The sequence below is a fragment of the Colias eurytheme genome, chromosome 15 (assembly GCF_061535395.1).
Source record: "Colias eurytheme isolate Ceu_HAF_F1 chromosome 15, ilColEury1 Martin Lab GWU primary, whole genome shotgun sequence".
Classification (NCBI taxonomy): domain Eukaryota; kingdom Metazoa; phylum Arthropoda; class Insecta; order Lepidoptera; family Pieridae; genus Colias; species Colias eurytheme.
Window position 1 is genome coordinate 7,715,515 of NC_142994.1, and position 19,929 is coordinate 7,735,443.

The window sequence follows — 19,929 nt, forward strand, 5'->3', positions numbered from 1 at the left end:
GGGACACTAGGAGGAGCCCCGGAGTGGGGGGAGGGGGGAAAAGGTCGATTTTTTTCATTTTTCGCTTAAATCTCAAAAACGGTACATGATAGAGAAAAACTTTCAAGGAAAAGTTGAAAGGCCATAAAATTATCTACAAGTTGTACCTCAATCATTTTTTTCTATTCACAGCCGTTTTCGAGCTACATCCCATGAAATGTGAAAAATTCGAAAGCGTTTTATTTTACCTAACTACTCTAATAAATTCAATACCTCCTAAACGCCTCCATGGTGGAATCTGTTTTTTTTTATCAATGATAGACCTAATTATGAGCAATCAATCTGAACCGGTCACAAGTTGCACTTTTGAGTTTTTTGGAAGAAAAAAATAAAAAGATCAAGTTCAGTACATATAACTCAAACTACCCTAATATAATATTTTGACAATCGATTCCTCCTAAAGGCTTCTATGGAGGAATGTGTTTATTTTACCAATTATAGACCTAATTAAAAGCAATCTATCAGTACCGGTCATTAGTTGCACATTTGAGTTTTTTGGAAGAAAAAAATAAAAAGTTCAAGTATCGTAACTACCCTAATAAAATTCAATTCCCCGTAAAGGCCTCCGTGGTGGAATCTGGTATTTTTATCAATGATAGACCTAATTATGAGCAATCTATCTGTACTGGTCACAAGTTGCACTTTTGAGTTTTTTGGGAGAAAAAAATAAAAAGATCAAGTTCAGTAACTCAAACTACCCTTTTTTTTTATGTATTAGCGGGCAAACGAGCTGGCGCGTCACCGGATTAATGCGATGATTGGCGCCGCCCATAATCACCCACAAGACCTGTATGGTTGCAGGTGTGTTGCCGGCCTTTTAGGGAAGAGTACGCTCTCTTTTTGAAGTACCCTAAGTCGTATCTGTCCGGAAATGCTGAGCTCGGGAGGTCGTTCCACAGAGGAGTGGTGCGTGGAAGAAAGTTCCTCCTAAATCGCACGGTGGAAGAGCGCCAAGTGTCCAGATGTTGAGGGTGACCCTAATATAATATTTTGACAATCGATTCCTCCTAAAGGCTTCCATGGAGGAATGTGTTTATTTTACCAATTATAGACCTAATTAAGAGCAATCTATCAGTACCGGTCACAAGTTGCACATTTGAGTTTTTTTGGAAGAAAGAAATATTTTTTGATCGTATGGGGAAATTGTTTGAGCCAAAATCATTATTTACTGCGTGTAACTCAGAAACGGTAGGATATAGGAAAAAATGATTTCGGTACAACTTGTAGATAATTTTATGGCCTTTCAACTTTTCCTTGAAAGTTTTTCTCTAACATGTACCGTTTTTGAGATTTAAGCGAAAAATGAAAAAAATCGACCTTTTCCCCCCTCTCCCCACTCCGGGGCTCCTCCTAGTATCCCGGGGTTTTAGTATGTTTATTACCTAGGGACTCTTGACATGTTTCCGAAGAAACATCTTACGTTACTAACTCACGCACTCTAGAACTTTTTATTCAATGGACTAAAAAGCTATGCAATAGCTTAAAAAAGCTTATTTCTCAAGGCTCGAAATCAAAATTATAGAGCAATCACCAAATATATTGTAAATACGTTATAACATAAATTATCTGTTCTCACTATGACGCATCTCTCATCTATGTTTTATACTCTATTGCATTATATTATCTGTGGTAAAAATCAATCGACTGAAGCGGGGAAAGTCTATGGCGGGGAAGTGGAAGTGGGAACGGCGCGGCTTTCTTTGCATTGAATTTATAAGTAAAAAACGAATCTATTTATTTATTGTTCTCTTAAAAACCAGATTGTATACAAAATATTTCAAATTTCTTCCGTACTTAAATACAAAAATCGTTGTTTAAGTGCGCATTGGTTGCATTAAAGGTTTGACATCAGAAGGTTGGAAAAAATATAATAATACAATAGCTCATACAATAGGTAACATCATATTTATGTCCTTTATACTCCATCAAACGCTATAGTTACCCTTCTATATCTTCAGGATAATATATAGTGTTTGATTTCATTCATGGTTTTGTGAGGGTGAACTGAAAAAATGAGTTCCATTGATATTAACAAAGCCGACACCGAAGATGACAACAAAACACTTGACAAAAAGCAAATAGAAGCCGAAGAAAAGGAAATAATGTTAAAAGCGGAAACCGAAGAAGATGTAGAACTGAGGCGCGATGGAGGTCCCGTTAAAACAGCACTGTCAGGAGATATAACAGAACAAGGTCGTGAAGTCAAACCTAAGTTTATTCCTATCGGGGCAATTAAAATGCCTGGATTCTTCACTAGAAATTCTGATAGAGAAAAGTCAAAGGTAATAATGTACACCATTTATAATAATGCATGGTATTACTATTTAGGATTATTACTATTAGATTTTATATTATATTGATTGTTTAATTATTTATAATTTATAATTGTATTTAGGATGAAGAAGCAATAGAAAAAGATACTGACAATGAAAAGAACCAGGAGAAAGCAGATGATGACAACCCTAAAAATCATTTCAAGTTTTTACAAAGTTGCCCTTTTTCAAACTTTTTAAAGAAACCTCAAAATGATGGTGGTATGTCTTTTTAAGAATTTTATCTGATATATATTTCATTAACTTATATTCAGAATGTTTAAAGCCTATGCCTTGATATCCTCTTTGTTTGTTACTTCTTAGTTTACAGAACTTATCAGATTTGAAATTCAACAACTCATTTACAAATTCTAATATCTGTTCCATATAATTTTATTATCAATATTTTTTTAGATGGAGATGTTGAAAAGAAGGAGTTTGTATTGTTCAATTTCACATATTCAAAAATGTTTAAGAAGCAACAACAAAAAAATGCAAGCGCAGCCCTGGCTTCTATGGAGACATTAGAAGATAAACTTGACACTCCAAATGATGGAATGGAGAATATTAAGTTAGATGTAACTGTAAGTTGTATTTTATTTAAACTTATATCTTAGAGGTTATTAAAAAATCATTATTATGCACATAAGTTACTGCTAGCAAACAAAATGTGGTTTTATTATTAAAGAAAATTCTTTCTTTCTTAGGAACCAGAAGAAGGAAAAGTTGCCACTCGATTGCCACTAAAAGAAAGAATTCGTCAAAAGAAATTCATAATTGGTAAGATATTTATACATTTTTTTGTAATACTCTAGTAATACAATTCAGGCCCTCAATTGTGCAAAATGGTAACAGATTTAAATTATGATTCAGATGATATAGTAGTGTGCGGTATTGTTCTGCTTGTGTTCCTGGCGGTGATCATTGGAATAGTGATTGGGGCTCGAGCCGGGCCACCATCTGAACGCCCACTGAGACTCGGCAAGTTCATCACCACACAGACTGCATGTGGATTAGTTGAAGGGTAAGTTAATGCTATAATCACAATAGGTACAAACAAATGTATTTTCTCTCTTTCTTTCTTATTTATTTCGTACTGGCTGCCCCAACAGACATTTTATTATATTTTTCACATTTTTGCTCTCCATAAGAAGCCTCCTTGTTAACAAAAAGTTAAAAAAATTAACCAAATTGCTGAAGCTATTTTCGAGTTTTACTCTTAGCAACACATTTGGTGATTCATTTTAATTTATACAGATTTAAGTTTTTAAAACATGTTTAATTAGAGACAAAGAATAGCACTCAATAAGACAATACATATTATTATACATATATCTTTTTCATACCCCACAAAGATACAGGATTTCAATTTCTATAATAGATGTAATGTAGCAGTTAAAATTATTTTCAACTTATTGTACAATTACTATCAACTGTTTTTTTTTTTCTTGTTAATTGGAAGTTTAACAGTCAAAGGTACTGGAATGATCTTTGAACCTATTGGTTTTAGATAACATTTTCGAAATCACTTTTAATAATTGGGTGATGTTCAATGTTGTTAAAGATTGATCAGCTTAAAAAAATCCTTACTGCCTATTTTTTTATGTATATTTAGGTAGTTTCAATGAACCATAAGCTTTATATCAAACATAATAGTGATGAGATGTCATTGAGTGCAGCAATAATTGATAAATGATACCCTTATTGGTATGAAAAGATAACTCTAGTCTGAGTATTAATAGAAAAATTACTACTATTTGTTGTGTTATTTACGTCGTGGGAATGATCAAATTCAAGACGATAAAGGCGGGCAGATAGTACTAAAATATACACAACTAATTTCCGCCCTCAGCTTCCCTGTTGTCTCAAACTTAACAAATTGTTAATAAAAAACCTAGCTAGAGATTTTGAGTTTATGGCTAGCCAAAAGATAGACAAACACCGTGCAGGACTTTATTTTATTTATTGCCACTGTAAAGCTTCTCTCTGCTTATTTAGCTGTTCATCTTAATACGAAGTACGAACCCTTTATACCATCAATACATACTTACTATAAAACAAAGTCGCTTTCTCTGTGATGCGGTGTTTTCTTTCATAGGTAGAGTGATTTAAGAGGAAGGTTTAAGTATATAATTTATTAGGTTTTTAAGTAAAGCGGGTGAATGCGGATAGTTGTACAAATTGTTATTTTTTTCTTGTGAAAAAAAAATGTATACAGATGCTTAGCTTAAGAATTATGCATTTTTTTTTTCATCTAACCTCATTCACTCATGCCGCACAGGATTTACTCGTGCCGCATACAGCTCATGTTGATGTAAATTGTCTCCCATTAAAAATTACCATTCCCTTATTTTTTCGCCTCTAAGTTTTATTGATGCGCGCTTCAAGTGTGGATGTATATTTTTGAAATTATATTGTTATGAAAATTTGTTTTTCTGGTGTCTTTATTTAAATATGCATTAAACATAAATCTATGTATTAACAAATTTTGATATAATATGAAAAAGTATTTATTTATGTGAGACCTATTTTGTTTCAGGGTGTTAGATGAAGGCGTTTACAAATTCCACGGCATTCCGTACGCAGCACCACCCATTAATGAACGAAGGTTTGCTGACGCACAACCATTCAACAACCTTTCGATGTGTTGGAATGATACCCTCGAAGTACACGAACCTGGACCTGTATGCATGCAGTTCTTAGAGAATGGAACAATTATTGGTGAAGAAGACTGCTTGACGCTAGACATTGTGACACCCCATGTACGATACGACTCCCCGCTTCCAGTCGTGGTTCTGATCGGAGCGAACACGTTGGCCGGCGGTATCAGCCCAGCTCAACCGTCAGCTCTATACGCTCGCACAAAAGAAGTTGTCTTTGTACGCCCTAACTTCAGACTAGGCCCATTCGGCTTTCTAGCCCTCGATATTATTTCTAACTCCAAATACCCGGCCACCTCAGGAAATTATGCTCTCAGCGACTTATACGTCGTATTGAAATGGATCAAGTATAATATTAAACATTTCGGAGGCGATGCGGAGTCTGTTACGCTGTTAGGTCACAGAGCCGGCGCGACGTTGACTGCGGCTTTGACTACCATTGATAAAGCTAAGAAACTATATTCCCGCGTGTGGTTGTCTTCCGCCTCGGTGATCTTTCCTGGCGAACCGTTAGAGGTTTCCGAGAAAAATAATGAACAGTTTAAACAAATCAGTAAGTGTAACGACATCGATTGCCTACGTCGCATGTCTGCACTAGAAGTATTATCTTCAACACCCGATACTTGGTTAGGAAATACTGTAGATACGTTGCCGAAATCTGAGGAATTTAAACGCTCCTGGCTCGTCCTAGACGGTCAACTGTTGCGAACTCACGCCTACGAGAGTTGGGATGCACAAAAAGAAGCGAAGAAGGAAGGGAAAGAAAAAGTTTTTAAACCTATGGTCTTCGGTACGACAGAACATTCCGGGCATTCAGATTTATTGCGTATGAAACACCTCAATTGGACAGCTGATATCGTCGAGAACATGGTGAAAGAGAGCTACATAGGCGAAAAGAACTTGACCGCAACAGTATTTCAGCATTTCAACAAAACGTATGAGGGATTAGTTGAAATAATTTCTTCGATTCGAACCCTTTGTCCATTGGTAAGTTTGGCTAGGATGCGTTTGGTGGCGCCCCTGTACGTGGTTCTGGGATCGGGAGCTAGCGGTGGTTTGAAGGGTTCACGTATTGCCGGCGTTAATTCCGACGTCGAGGCTATTTTGGGCACCTTCGATTCCGAAGTACCCGAACAGAGACGGTTTATGGCAGCTATGCAACAACTGTTTTACTATTACATTTGGCACGGCCGTTTGCCCGGCCCCGAAACCGGACTCATCGCTGTCGGACAAGACTTGCTCCCACACCACGGTCTACCCGCCTGCGATATGCTCATACAAGAAGACATCGTCCCGAGGTACGCACACGTTGACTAAATGAATATAGCGTTTTGAAACATTTTTATTCGTATATACGCGTTTATTTAATTGTATGCTTAAATGTTTTTAATCTTAAACCCCAGTAATTGTAATGTAGCTGTAAGAGACATTTTGTTTTCGTACCGCACGTTTTTTTATTATTTAATATTTAGTTTGTAATGTCGAAACTTGCCACCGCTCGATCTCCAAAGAGGCTTTTATAAAACCAACGTTAAGATTTAAAAGTATTACCTTAATGTATTTTTGAGCCCTACAATTGAAGCGCTTATTGTAATTTAAAATACTCAACATGATAAATGTTTCATATAAAGTACAAACTTTTGAGAAATATACCATCTCAAATCATTTTTAAAATATTGTGTATATTATAAGACTGACAATGGATCTGTTCTACATTGATCTCGTTACTGCTTTTATAACCAATTGATCGGTGATAATTGATAAAAATAATGCTCATTTGATTTTTAAGTGTATTGGTAGTTACCCTGTTTACATTGAAACATACCATAAAAATATAGGCATAGACTTAGTTAGGATAAGTATAAGTTTTGTATTTTTTTACTTTCGTAAACTCCATTTGTATTTATAATAATTATTGTGAACTGTAATTTATATCCCAAATGTTTACTTGTGATTTCATTTAAAGTCTGATTATCCAAAGAGTGATTATTATAATTAGCTTTTGTAACACATAACCATAGTTTGTATTGTGTCATGTAACAATTTAAGTGTGATAGGCATATTTAGTCTTTTTAATAGCATTTAAATATTCATAGCTTGAGTTTAACGATCAAGTAATTGTGAAATGCTTTTAAAGATTTTATACGATTTTTAATACTATCAGATGCCAAAGGATACCATTGCCGACTTGTTATTGTCGAATTTATAATTCTTATCTGCTTTGAAATGTGAATGCACTTTGTGATGACACTTTTTTCTGAATCGCGGAAGTGAAATGTTTTTGTTACTTTAACCAGAAACACCATTTCCCGACAACATACTTTGGGGCCTTAACGGTTAACAGCCGTCTATGAAACAAAATATATTGCTTGCACGATTCAGAACGAGGTGTACACTTTTAAACATATCTTTAGTTTTAACGTGTGACCGTATTTTTATATTTAATAAAACAGCCTATAATTTTTTTTTGCGATACCATTGAACACTAGAATAATTAAGTACATAGATAGTTTTGCTTTGTTTTGTAAATTGGTATTTTCGAAAATAAAAGTGTAAGACTGTAACTCGTTTCTTTATTTAAACGACACAACTCCCTTATAAATACCGCTATACATATTAAATTCCACTTGAAAAATAACCACTAATGTTGTTATAAAAAGCTCATAAAGGTTATTACTTATTACATTGCTCGATAAGCTTTTAAACATTTGCTTACACTAGTAGTATGTGTCAGTTGACAGCCGAAAGGTTTTTTTCTAGATTCATCGAAATTAACGAAAATCGAAAAAAAAAATGTAATCAAAACATACACACAAACATGTATGTACATGTTTTTTTTAGATATGAATAATATGAAGCCGTTGCTTATGTTAAACCAGCAATAGCTGGTATTGCCCGCAGCTTCGACCATGTGATCAAAATAAATTTTCATGTTACAAACTTTCATGCCCGAGGGTAGAATTTAACAAAATCTCTTTAGCAGGTGCCTTATAGTGGTTATCCGCATGCCAAATTTCAATCTAATTGGTCCCTACACGGTGTGCGTTGATAGATCAGTCAATCAGTTCATCTTTACATTTTATATATTATTATTAAGATTCAGAGAAAATAGTGAAACGGGTTTTAGTTCTATACGTAGTATATTATTATTAGTCTGTGGTTTTAGTTTCAATAAGATAAAAAGAAAAAACTGAATAAAATCACAAAATATATTTATTCAAATTTTGAACAGAAATATTCATTACAAATATTTTTAAATGACAAAAAATTAAAAAACACATGCTCAATGCAAATAAATAGGTAATAAATAGAAACAGTAAAACAGTACAAATAGTAACATGATTTTTCCTTTAACAAATTTTACAATTTCAAACAGAATTATAAGTTATACATGGACTAAAGTTGCATAAAATCAACTGTCAACTTAATGATTTCTTTCCCGTAACGGAGAAATTATAGTCTGAACATTTTCTTTTCCCATTTTATGAGCTTTACGCATGACCGCTGGGGACTTGGGTTTCATTTGAATTTGTTCGGCTTCTTTCTTCATCTTGTCAAGAAGAGACGACTGCTTAGCCACATTCATGGTTAGCTCTTCATTTTCTTGACGCAATAGGGATAATTCAACAACCAAAGATTGCTGATCTTGAATCTGAAAATAAGTCGACAAAATATGTATAATCATTTTTTTTTCTTAAAAACCCTGAAAAGATAGTCATTGTAATGATAAAATATGAGTTTAAAATCACAAACTATGTGATATATTATTACGTTCTACGTGATTATTTATAAGACCTCATTCACACGAGAGTTAAAAAAGCGTTGCGTTAAAACCCGGCGTTGGCGCTTTTTAAACGTTCTCTCTGTGATTGTTCATACTAACGCTTTAAAATCACTCATGTCTCGTCTCTGGCTTCAGTAAGACGTGGAAATGGTTTCTGCTAAATTAATGGCACTAGCGATTTGTGTTATTAAAAGACGAAAAAGAAAACAAAAGGCATTCTGGGTACATCCTCTGAATGAACAGAGATACTTAAAAGGGCAGTTTGTGACACTGTACGAAGAGTTAAGGCAATACCCCGGAATTTTTTTAATTATTTTCAAATGTCTATAACGATTTTGAATACAGGAACGGACGAGACTCCACATCTATAATTAATAGTTCGGGATCAACAATCCACGACATCGTATCGATTTTCTGATGATTATAAGCACAACAAACACGTGCTACCGCTGAGCGAGCGTGCGGCATACTGAACGCAGCGCCGGCGCTTTTTTAGCGCTCGTCTGAATAATAGTAAGAAGTTTCCTATGGTCTATTTTATTTAACGCCCAACGCCGAGCGTTGAAAATAGAACACTGAGCGATAAAAAAGCGTCGCGCTTTAAAAGCGCTGACGTGTGAACATATACTTGGGAATGCATTTGTTCTATTTGGACGCTTTTTTAACGGACGTTAAAAAAGCTCTCGTGTGAATTAGGTCTAAGAAACCGTTAAAAACCAAACAAATATTAGCACCAAAATGTTCCCTATAATATCAAAATTCACTATAGGTAGTTAAAAAAAAAGACGGGTTGCACTCCGGGAGTGCCGGCAAAAGTGAAAACTTGATTATTAACGTTGAGCATGTTTGATATTTTGGAATGGTATCCGTCTTACGCTTTTTCGATCAGGTCACGTGTCCTGACGCGAGTTTAAGATTTAATACCCATTACAGAAAAAGTGCTCAAGGCCGCTAAAGAAGTTTTCACTTCAAAAATTGACTTTTATAGTGTACCTGCTGCTGTAGACAATGGTTATCCTTCTCGAGGCGCGCGATTTCTGCCGCAGCTTGCGCAAGTAACACGCGCGACTGTTCCGCCGCCGCAGTCGCCTGACCCGCGTAATCAGTCGCTAGCTCGCATAGCATACGCTTCTTTTCGACCTACAATAATTCATTAAATAATAAATAAAAAAATGTTGTGTGGTTTTATGAAACCACGGTAAAAGTGAAACTTAGGCACAAAATTATCGTATTTGTACGATAATTATCGTACGGTTCGACCGTCACGCGACATGCGCTACACAGACCAAAAAGTTTGAGACGATGTAATAAAAGTTTCACTTTAAAATTCATTTATTTCAGGCCACATCGCCCATATAGTATTCGTAAAATTTTATCCTAGTGTTAGTATTACAAATTACCTACCTATTAACTAACTACATACATTTATTCCTACAGCCTAATTTACAAAGCCAATGTTTGCAAATAGCATTATCAAAATAGTTTAATACCTTTAATTAATCATCATTTGAATACTTTTAATTTTTATAGGATATAAAAATTTGTGTCTATTTGTGATTTCAAAATAACCGTTTTCTTACTTTAGAAAACGGTTATTTAATCCCTGTATTTCATAATATTATGTTCCATGATAATCTCAGAAATGGTTAATTTGTTTTTATCTTTTACTGCGTTTGTTTGACAACATCTACCTGCTTAATCATAAAAAAGTAAAAATTTTTACATTTTTGAAAGTAAAAAAATTTGGATGCACACAACAATCTACAACAACAATCACAGCATACTTTTCTTACCTCATCACGCAGAATTTTAATTTGAGAGTTTGATTCTTTCTTCAATAATTCAACATCTTCAATCAATTCATATTTGATAGTTCCAAGTTCACGGTAGGCCTCTTTTTCAACATTCTGCAAACTTTCTATCAAAGAAACATTGTGTTCCATGATACGGTTGTGTTCTTTTGCCAGAGCTGCTTTCGACTTTAATATGTTCACAAGAGCTTCCTTATACTCATTGCATTCCAGTAAAGTATTGTTCAAACTGTTCTTGTAAGTACTGAGCTCTTCTTCAAGAACTTCTTTTGAATTAGTTAGTGTTTGTACCTGATTTTCTAGATGTTCTAGCTCATTATCAGATTCTCTAAGACGCATTGTTAAAACTTGTACAATGTCCCGAGTAACTGATAATGACATTTCAAATTTATTCTTTTCTTTGATAGCTCTGTCTACATCCACAGTTAGCTTATTAATTTCATTTTCATAGTCAATATGTTTTTTCTTGTTTTCTTCTTTTAAATCCTCCAATTCTCGAACAATTGTGGACTTCTCATTCTTCAGTATCTCATTTTCATCCTTCAAATTGTTCACTTCCTTTAGTAGTGTACTATATCTATCTTCTGTGATGCTTAATTTGTATTGAAGTTCCTTTGCTTCAGTATGTAATTCTTGTATTTCTTTTTGTTGTTGTTCCCAATGCTCTTGAATGTTCCTACTGCGCTCCTCAAATTGAATTTCACATAATCTCAATTTTTCCCGAGTGGCTTCATCTATTTGCTCCAATTTAGCCCTCATCTCCTGATCCTTGGCATTAATCTGTTGTTGTAATTCATAAATTTTATCATCTTTTTCTTTTAATAGTTCATTCTTTATTGTTTCAATTGCTGTATTGTATTTCATCTTAGTCATTTCTTGTTCAGATTTACATTTGCTTATAATGTTCTGTTTTTCTTCCTCCATTTTCGACCTGAGTGTTTCTAATTCCAGTTTGTATTCTCTCCTTATGCTTTCATTTGCTTCAAGAGCTAAGGCATGATGTCCTTTTACCATTTCCAATCTTTGTTTGGTCTCTTCTAATGTTGCTTCCATATCAGTTAATTTCTTTTGTAAGTCTGAACACAGGCTATCTCTAATGGTGATTACTTCTTCCAGAGAGGTCAATTCAACTTGTTTGCTATTCAGCTCTTGTTCTAAATATTGGCATTGCTTATCTAAGTTATTAATTTCCATCTTCAAATCTTGAGAAGTTGTTTGTTCTTCTCTTTTCGTGTCATTGAGCAATGTAAGTTCATTGAATTTTTTATTTAATGTGTCAATATTAATATCCCCTTTGGTCAGTTCTTTTAAAAGTTTATGCAATCCTGCTATTTCATTTTTAAGATCATCAATTTGTTTGTTATATTCATTTATTGTGTAATCTTTATTCCTAAAATGGAATACATGATGATTAAAAATTGAACTAATTATAGAAAAAATATATATGTATAAAAAAAAGAAACATATAAATAAAAATACCTTATTTCAACCTCATGGGCCTTAATAAGATCCTCTTGTAATTTAACATTGCTTGTGACTTTGGTTACTGCTTTGGTATTTGATTTAGGCAAGACTGTACTTTTTAGAGAACTTGAAGTTTTTATTGCAGGTTTCACTGGTTTTGGCTGTAAGCATATACAAATTAGTTTAAAGTCTAGCAATAAAAATAAATAGGCAAATGAGTCAAAGAATTAAAGTCACTTACGGTAACAAAGGATTTAGTACTTCGGACAGAGCTGCATTGGGATAGAGTTTCTACATTTTGTTTTGAAGGTGTTAAAAGAGGTGCCTTTATTTTAGGGCATGTGGTCTTCTTCAATGGTTTATCATTTTCTTGTTTCGGTAATACTTTGGCTTGACTTTTGGTAGGAGCTTAAAAGTATAAAAATATATAAGAAAAACACATTTTTAACATACATGATTGATACACATACTGGTTAAACTACTTTACTGGATAAATATATTAATGTTATTTGTTAATAGGACAGCACAGCACCTAGACAACATACAAGTATTAAGATTTGTTGCAACAACTTACATAGAGAAATTGAACTTAGCCAATTATTATTATTTATGATAAGACCTGTGTGAGACATATGAAGAATATGGTTAATAAATAAATTAAAATTACCTACTTATTTAAGAAATTCAAAATATGGATAATATTGCGTAGTGTTTCAGAGTTAAATACCTATAGTATTTATTTTACTTTAAAGAATATTAATAAGTAACATTGTTTCGAGTAAAAATACGTTAAAAACTATGAGATTATAAATAGACAAAATTATTAAAACTTTTCAAATTACTTACCAATTGGTTCAAAACGTTTGGCTTTTGAAAACATAGCTTAAATAACTTAAAACTAAATTAAAACAAACTGATCTGTACTAAGTTTAGAAGCTTTCCAATACAAAGTAATAATTTTTTAGAAAATCTATAGAACCGAACTGTGACTTCGTGTAATAGCGCGCGAAACTGAATCTGCAGAACTCAATGCGACATTCGAGCTCAACTTCTTTGTATTGTTTTCTTTTTTTTTTGTAAAAAAGTCCGTTACATTACGTTCCGTTTCACCACAGTAGCCTTTACGGTCAAGTAATATGTTGAAAAAGAACTGTATAATATTATATTATCTGTGGTACTAGTAATGAATAAAATAAATATTTCATGCTATTATTTAAACATTTGGATAGTTAAAAATAACACTATTTTCTATTTAAATTGGTTTAAGTCCAATATAATCATCCTTATTATATTATACTTAACCCTTATTCAAACGCGAGCCTGTGGAGGAGCTAACAAAAAAGTAATATACGTTCCTGGGTAATTTTGGGTCGTAGATTTCAAAAATACACACAAAAAAGGGGTTAGTGGGGGGAAAGTACCCTTTTTTCGGTGGGAAGTATATATCCCGTCATCTGTTCTCTCTTGTAAAAAGTTTGGAAAAGTGGGAACTATAGCTCCCAGTGTCCACTCCAGACATCAATATTTTAAAACACTAGTTAGTTGCCCTGACTCCACTTGTGAATTTAATGTTATCGTAAAAAATTATAAAGATCAAGTTTTATAATAAAGGAGGTGAAAGTACTCATAAATGCAAGTTTCGTTTACTGAGGGAAGAATTCGGGAATTGAAAAATGAATGACTTCAATATAAAAATGGCATTTTTCTAAAACAAAATAAAAACAATAGGTAAATACTAATGTATTGAGTTAAGATTTCTAATTATCTGATCAGGAAATAACGAATAACAATAAATAAGTTGCTTATACCAACTAAAAAAGATTTTTTAGACACACAGATTTTATAGAATTTCCGAATGTCGTGTGCAGTGACGAACACTGGGATGATATCTTCCCACTTAAAGACTTAATTTCAATCGACTCTACCAAGGTATATACGAAAGATTCTGGGTATATTTTTACGTTTCACGCAACCGTAATATAGTCAAGTTTACATAGCTAGAACTCTCTACTTATCTAATTTTTTTTTGAGCACTACACCAAAAACTAAAAAATAACGGTCGTTTTCGGCTGCAAAATCACGTCTTCTAACTTTGACGTGTGTTTACCATTTACCATGACATGTAATAATTCTCTGAAAAGTGTTTCCATGAAAAAAAGTTCTCTAAAATGTTAAGATTGCGTAGATAAATATTACACTGCATTAGGTTTAAGCATATAAAAATGAAACACGATTTACTTCAATCTGAGACGTGGGAAGTATAGCTCCCAGCGTTTTAATAAGGGTTAACTAGACTTCCGCCCGCGTTTTCAAAGGAAAACCCGCATAGTTCCCGTTCCCGTGGGATTTCCGAGATAAAACCTATCCTATGTGTTAATCCAAGTTACCCTATATGTGTGCTAAATTTCATTGTAATCGGTTCAGTAGTATTTGCGTGAAAGAGTAACAAGCTCACACACATCCTCACAAACTTTCGCATTTATAATATTAGTAGGATTATAAGTTTTTTTGCGCTTTCACGAGGAAACACGAACTGATTTTGATGAAATTTTGTACATAGAAAGTTTACAAAAAAAAAATGGTTGCCTGTAAAGTCGGTTTTACGGGCGAAGATTTTACGTGACAACCACAGACATGTATCAAGATAGACTAAGCGAGTGTATGTACTTCCCGTGTCCAAACTAAGGTTATGAAACTTACTTGACGCTGGCCTACACTCAGTCCGCGCTCGCAGTTCGCCAAGGAAAGACGTGAAGCTGAATAAAGTAAAATGCCGAATTGCGCCGTTATAAACTGTAGAAACTCCACAGCTGTGAGTGGCCGAGTTAGCAGAGATGTTTCCTTCAACCGGTAAGTAATTTTCTAATCAGAATATGCACTATTTATTTTAAAATCAAATAAAGAATATCTGTGGAAAACGATCGTGACAAACACGGATACCAAATCATACGAAATGATTCGGAATACATTGCGGCTTTTACTTGGCACGGTAAAGATCGCGTCGTATGATAACAAGCAATGAATAGCGTCTTCTCATTTTTCTGTTCTCATTTTTCTGTCCAATTTTGTGGTTAGTGATGTTCATTTGATGCAACAGTTCTCGATTCTAATCGATTTTATAATCGAACAGAAAAATGATAATTTGAAGGAGCAATTTTTCAGAAAAAAAGGCATAGATTTTTTTTGTCACTTAATACGACTTGACCTAGAACTTTTAAGTATTTTAATACAAAGGTACTAAAAATAAATATTATGACATGGACGCCATTAGTTAAAGTGTCATCTTGGGAGTTTTTTAAGAAAACTCCTTATTGCTTAGACTATGTTTGTTTTTTCAGTTTTCCAAGTAACCCGAACATAAAAGGAAAATGGATCGATGCAACAGGACATAAAGATTGATTGATTGACAGTTTCATTACTTTCTTTCGATGGCCTCTCTAGTACGTAGTACATGGTAACTCAATGGGCATATGTAAGAAAAAGCTAAAACACATTAGTTTACTTGTTAGAATATTAAAAGGTTTATAACTTTATTTTATCATTCCTCTGTCTATGGTAATTATCATTTTTCTGTCTTGAATCGATTTAGTAATCGATTACGATTCATTTATTTGACTACCTCTTAGACATAGATCTAGTTTGATCTGATTTCTTTCGATTTACTTCGATGGGATAGGACGATACTAGAATTGCCACGCGAGTGGCGGCCTAATCGATTTAGCGTAAAATGAAATTAACATCACTAAAAAGCGCTCGTGACGTCATAACGCGTCAAGGTCAGTACAAAAAATATGACACGCTTGGTTTTCATACAGATCGCGGTACTTGCGTTGTCTACTTAAATATACATGTCTGTGGTGACAACGTCTTTTTCTCGATCATAGTTGAGTGGGAGAGAGACGCAAGGCATTCGGCGGGCCTCTCTCTCGTTCGGTGACTCATCGTAACGTTACCGAGCGTTACACCACAGTATTACCATTAGGAAATAATGGTAATACTGTGGTTACACTTTTTCTGTTTTCTTAAGTGACTCCCAGTCGCAACCTAATTTAAGACGTTGTCACGTCAAAAATAATAACACCTGCAATTTTTTTTTCATGTTTTCATTACAGAAATCACTCTTGAACTACAATTTTATTATATACTAGCTAAAAAACCCGGCTTCGCCCGGGAGTTGATATGAGATGACGTGGTAGAGTCGAAGTAAAAAAATAAACAATGACGTAAAAAGTAAAAAAAAAGTTTATTGAAAACGTTTTCTCATTATTTACAATACTTGTTTATAAACAACATTTTTCATTTTATTGTCCGGAGTATAATATATACATAAATTTTTCGGATTTCCTACTCTTGAGCAAGCTACATATAGCGGACCGTGAGAGAAGCAGGATTCTTTGAGGTTAATGCCACAACATTATTTTAAAGTTTGCCCTTGCGCTTTGTTAATTGTAAAACTAAAGGCTAATTTTATTGGAAACTGCAGTCTTTTAAATTGAAATGGCAATTCCGAAGAGATCAGAGGTATTCTAGGTATAAATACTGTCTGTCCTTTGGTCTTTCCAGAAATAAGTTCAGCTTCAATGATATTATTCGATAGCTGTTTTACGATCATTCTAGTTCCATTACATAATTTTGGGGAGTTGAGATTTCTGAGTAGTATGACGACGAAGGCAGTGTAATGGCATTCCTGGTACTTGTAAAGAGTTTAGAAATTCAGTGGGGAAGTTTTTCGCTGTTCAAATTAAACTAACTCTGGTGAGTGACACCGGGCTCTTATATATTCAGAGACACTTCAGAGTGCTAGGCTCTAGAATATTCGAGAAAATTTGAAAATATTCTCACACCTTCTAGAGTATTCTGGTCATTATCGTCCGCCATAATAAAAGGTTCTATAGCGGTAGCATTTGTAGTAAAAGCGCGAAATTTAAAAACCTAAATTAATGTTTTGAGAACTAATTTGGATAACTAATTTTATGTCGCTTTAACTCCAAAATATAAGTTAGCTAATGACGTATAAATACACAAAATTTAATAACTTTATTATAGCATCAAATTAAATTTAAGACTTTATTGAAATTGGAATTTTAAATTTCATGTCACTACTACACATGCTACAATTGCTCGCAACGCTTTTGGAAATTCAACCCAAACAATCGTTGGCCTGAATGAAGTTCAAATATTCGATAACAGATGGCGCCACTGCACTTAATTTCCAAGTTGAAAGGTCGGAAAGTCCCCTAAATCTTTAAAAACATGCCCTTTAGATTAAAACGGGAACTTTCTTGTTCGAGGGGGGATAAAGGGCTATCACACCACATAAGTCCCTTTATCGTGTCGGGACTCCTTTTTAAGTTTTATCGGCACGCACATTTTATCGACTTAGTTTTATTATATATATAGATATAACTATATGTATTGATATTTTAAATTAGAGAATTAAGATACTAGTAGCAATTTGGGTATAATGTAAGGTAGTAATAATGATAAAGCAAAAAATATTTGTCCTACAAAATCTATGGTTCGATCAAAGAGTCCCCCTTTCCAATGTGTATCGATAACGAAGTCATCATAATATATTATGATTACTAACCAGCTGATTTTTTTATTTTCACTTATTTAATTCAACAGACATATTGACCTACAAATTGCGTAATAAATATTTGAGAACCGTCAAATCAAAATTTTTTATCCTTGTTACCTCTGTAAGCTACCACAATCGAGAGTTTCGTACTTGAAATTATTGGGCATCTCATCAAAATAGAGCTACTCACGAAAAATTAGCTTAGGGCGATGGATCCCGAACTAATCATTAAAAAAGTCAGTTTTTTCTAGTAATAATACTAGTATTTTAATGATATACAAACAATATCAATGGTTTTTTCTTATTTATTTTATCAGAAAAGTAATAAAAATGCATATTTATCTTCACCAATTTATTTACAATACAATAAAAAATTACATAGAAGGAGGAGGTGGAGGCACTGGCATCAAAGGAGGTGGTGGTGGCACTCCCATCATGGGGGCTCCAGGTGGGGGCGGCAGACGAATGCCATGATTCTCCCACATTTTCGGTGGAGGCGGCGGCATTCTCAAGGGCTCCAATTTAAATGCAAACTGTAGGAAAAATTGCTTTGTATCCTTATTCCAGTGTGTCCAAAACTTGGAATCATGTTTTTCAACTTCCCTACTCGGTACTTTAAATGCAATAGTCTCATAAGGTTCAGCAGCAAAGAGCAAATATTGCCACCTGCGGTCTGGGGGCTCAATTTTTTGCTCATACGCTGACATGAAGCGATGCCTTGGCTGTACGCTATCTGCAATTTCTGAAAATAATGTACAGTTGTTAATTTTTAACATGGCATAAATATAACAAATTTTTTATTTGAGACTTTCCAAATTCAATCTGTAGGGGCTTTGTCAGAAGGTTGCGTGTTCATAACACGTCGATGTCACCAATGTAGGGGCTTGTTATATGCGAGTGTAATGAAAGATGAATAACTACGCAAAGGTTATATTTCAATAACTACATATATAATTTTGTATGTAATTAATATTCAACCTATGCGACCCACCCGCGTGCCAACAAGCCCGTGACTGTCCATGCATAGCGCACGAACTGTTTATATACGAGTTACCGTGTGAACTTTCTTAGGGCTACACTTGAATTTCGATAACTCGTAAATTGGCTTGTCGTCGCTACAAATCCATGCAAATGTGAAATTTGTTTTTACTTATAAATGAATTAATATAGAACTATCTATAAAGGTCTTTCTATATCTGTAAAGTAGAGTGATAATGATGATTATATTGGTGCTGCGCTTAAAAATCATTTCCTATTTAAGGGTAGCACAAGGGTACAACTAAATCTGTATGATTTTGTAAAGACCAAATTCTATATTTGTAAATACTATTCTATTTAAATTTATCAAACTAATGCATAGTAAAATAATTTCAATGAATTATTTTAATGTTTTATAAGTAAAAAAAACAAAAACCCATAACACCCATATAAGACAATATAGGTATCTACCTGGATAATCAACTTGAAACAATAAACTCTGCTGTCCATTCTCTGGGTCTTTTTGTTTGGTTACTCTGTAACCAGGACGTCCAATTTTAACAAACTTCTTAGGTTCAATTCTAGGTTTCTCTGGAGCCAGTTGCTGGGGAGCTTCCTTAGCTTCTTTTGCAGCTCTGCGTGCTAAATTAGCTTGATGTTTTTTTCCTTGCGTGTGAGCAAGATAACTCCCCTCGTTATTGTGTAAAGTTAGACATAACTTGCATTCATAGGAACCTGCAGACGAGAAGGAAACGATAAGAGTATATTACATACACTAAAATTAAATAAAATGAATCGTTATAGATACAGACCTAAATGATTTTTCATAAAATAAGGGTCCTTGTTAAGATCGATTGTCTCTAAAGCGAGTTGACGAAGTCTTTCACGTCTATCTCTGTTGCTTTCGGACCATGATGCCACTCCTCCACCTCCCGTTTTTCCTCCTGGTCGATTTTGAAAATCCATTATATCTGCTGTCCTACTTGTCTATTTTACCCTACTACTGTTTTATGAAATGTTCGTTGTTCACGAAAGTAAACAACGCATACTTTTATTAAACTTAAAAGCAACGCCGCAACTCGAAAGTGGCACTATGATGTTTGACACATTTGAATTTTGACAAATGACATTTGCTGATCGCTACCGACTTTTCTTTCTTTCTCCTTGGCAAGGAGATATGTCTTTTTGCCAGTGACATTTATCAAAGTATGACTTATGGGCGTATTCAGAAACAAAGCTTGAAACTTATAAGCGCTTATAAGCGCTTATCGGCGCTTATAAGCGCTGGTAACCCGAGCAG

The 19,929-nt window shown here is 34.1% G+C and overlaps 3 protein-coding genes across 4 annotated transcripts; 1 reads left to right on the plus strand and 2 right to left on the minus strand.

The window, feature by feature from the left end:
- The first annotated feature begins 1,706 nt into the window (after positions 1-1,706).
- Nrt (Neurotactin) lies at positions 1,707-7,561 on the plus strand. 2 transcript variants are annotated; one of them, XM_090110146.1, is made up of 7 exons: positions 1,707-1,756; positions 1,998-2,321; positions 2,435-2,573; positions 2,766-2,935; positions 3,059-3,131; positions 3,225-3,375; positions 4,891-7,561. In XM_090110146.1, the coding sequence occupies exons 2-7, from the start codon at positions 2,052-2,054 to the stop codon at positions 6,326-6,328; spliced, it is 2,241 nt and encodes a 746-aa protein (XP_089966272.1). In that variant the 5' UTR covers positions 1,707-1,756; positions 1,998-2,051; the 3' UTR covers positions 6,329-7,561. The 2 variants fall into 2 exon arrangements, with proteins under 2 accessions (XP_089966272.1, XP_089966271.1); XM_090110145.1 differs by having other exon boundaries at positions 1,711-2,321.
- A 714-nt stretch (positions 7,562-8,275) lies between these two features.
- Positions 8,276-13,100, minus strand: LOC149902443 (uncharacterized). The gene is made up of 6 exons (XM_090110138.1): positions 12,917-13,100; positions 12,312-12,478; positions 12,086-12,231; positions 10,589-11,996; positions 9,789-9,935; positions 8,276-8,663 (listed from the first exon to the last, which is right to left on the minus strand). The coding sequence occupies exons 1-6, from the start codon at positions 12,948-12,950 to the stop codon at positions 8,436-8,438; spliced, it is 2,130 nt and encodes a 709-aa protein (XP_089966264.1). The 5' UTR covers positions 12,951-13,100; the 3' UTR covers positions 8,276-8,435.
- A 4,888-nt stretch (positions 13,101-17,988) lies between these two features.
- Sf3a2 (splicing factor 3a subunit 2) lies at positions 17,989-19,722 on the minus strand. The gene is made up of 3 exons (XM_090110028.1): positions 19,442-19,722; positions 19,101-19,364; positions 17,989-18,393 (listed from the first exon to the last, which is right to left on the minus strand). The coding sequence occupies exons 1-3, from the start codon at positions 19,593-19,595 to the stop codon at positions 18,026-18,028; spliced, it is 786 nt and encodes a 261-aa protein (XP_089966154.1). The 5' UTR covers positions 19,596-19,722; the 3' UTR covers positions 17,989-18,025.
- Between the last annotated feature and the right edge of the window lie 207 nt (positions 19,723-19,929).

Excerpts from the sequence above, each read along its gene's own strand:
- Nrt (XM_090110146.1), top strand. The coding sequence starts at position 2,052 with ATGAGTTCCATTGATATTAACAAAGCCGACACCGAAGATGACAACAAA. Across the intron at positions 2,322-2,434 it reads CTGATAGAGAAAAGTCAAAG|GATGAAGAAGCAATAGAAAA; the intron begins GTAATAATGTAC and ends AATTGTATTTAG. Across the intron at positions 2,574-2,765 it reads GAAACCTCAAAATGATGGTG|ATGGAGATGTTGAAAAGAAG; the intron begins GTATGTCTTTTT and ends ATATTTTTTTAG.
- LOC149902443 (XM_090110138.1), bottom strand. The coding sequence starts at position 12,950 with ATGTTTTCAAAAGCCAAACGTTTTGAACCAATTG. Across the intron at positions 12,232-12,311 it reads GTACTAAATCCTTTGTTACC|CCAAAACCAGTGAAACCTGC; the intron begins GTAAGTGACTTT and ends ATATGCTTACAG. Across the intron at positions 11,997-12,085 it reads GCCCATGAGGTTGAAATAAG|GAATAAAGATTACACAATAA; the intron begins GTATTTTTATTT and ends ATTCCATTTTAG.
- Sf3a2 (XM_090110028.1), bottom strand. The coding sequence starts at position 19,595 with ATGGATTTTCAAAATCGACCAGGAGGAAAAACGGGAGGTGGAGGAGTG. Across the intron at positions 19,365-19,441 it reads TTTTATGAAAAATCATTTAG|GTTCCTATGAATGCAAGTTA; the intron begins GTCTGTATCTAT and ends TCTCGTCTGCAG. Across the intron at positions 18,394-19,100 it reads GTTTCAAGTTGATTATCCAG|AAATTGCAGATAGCGTACAG; the intron begins GTAGATACCTAT and ends CATTATTTTCAG.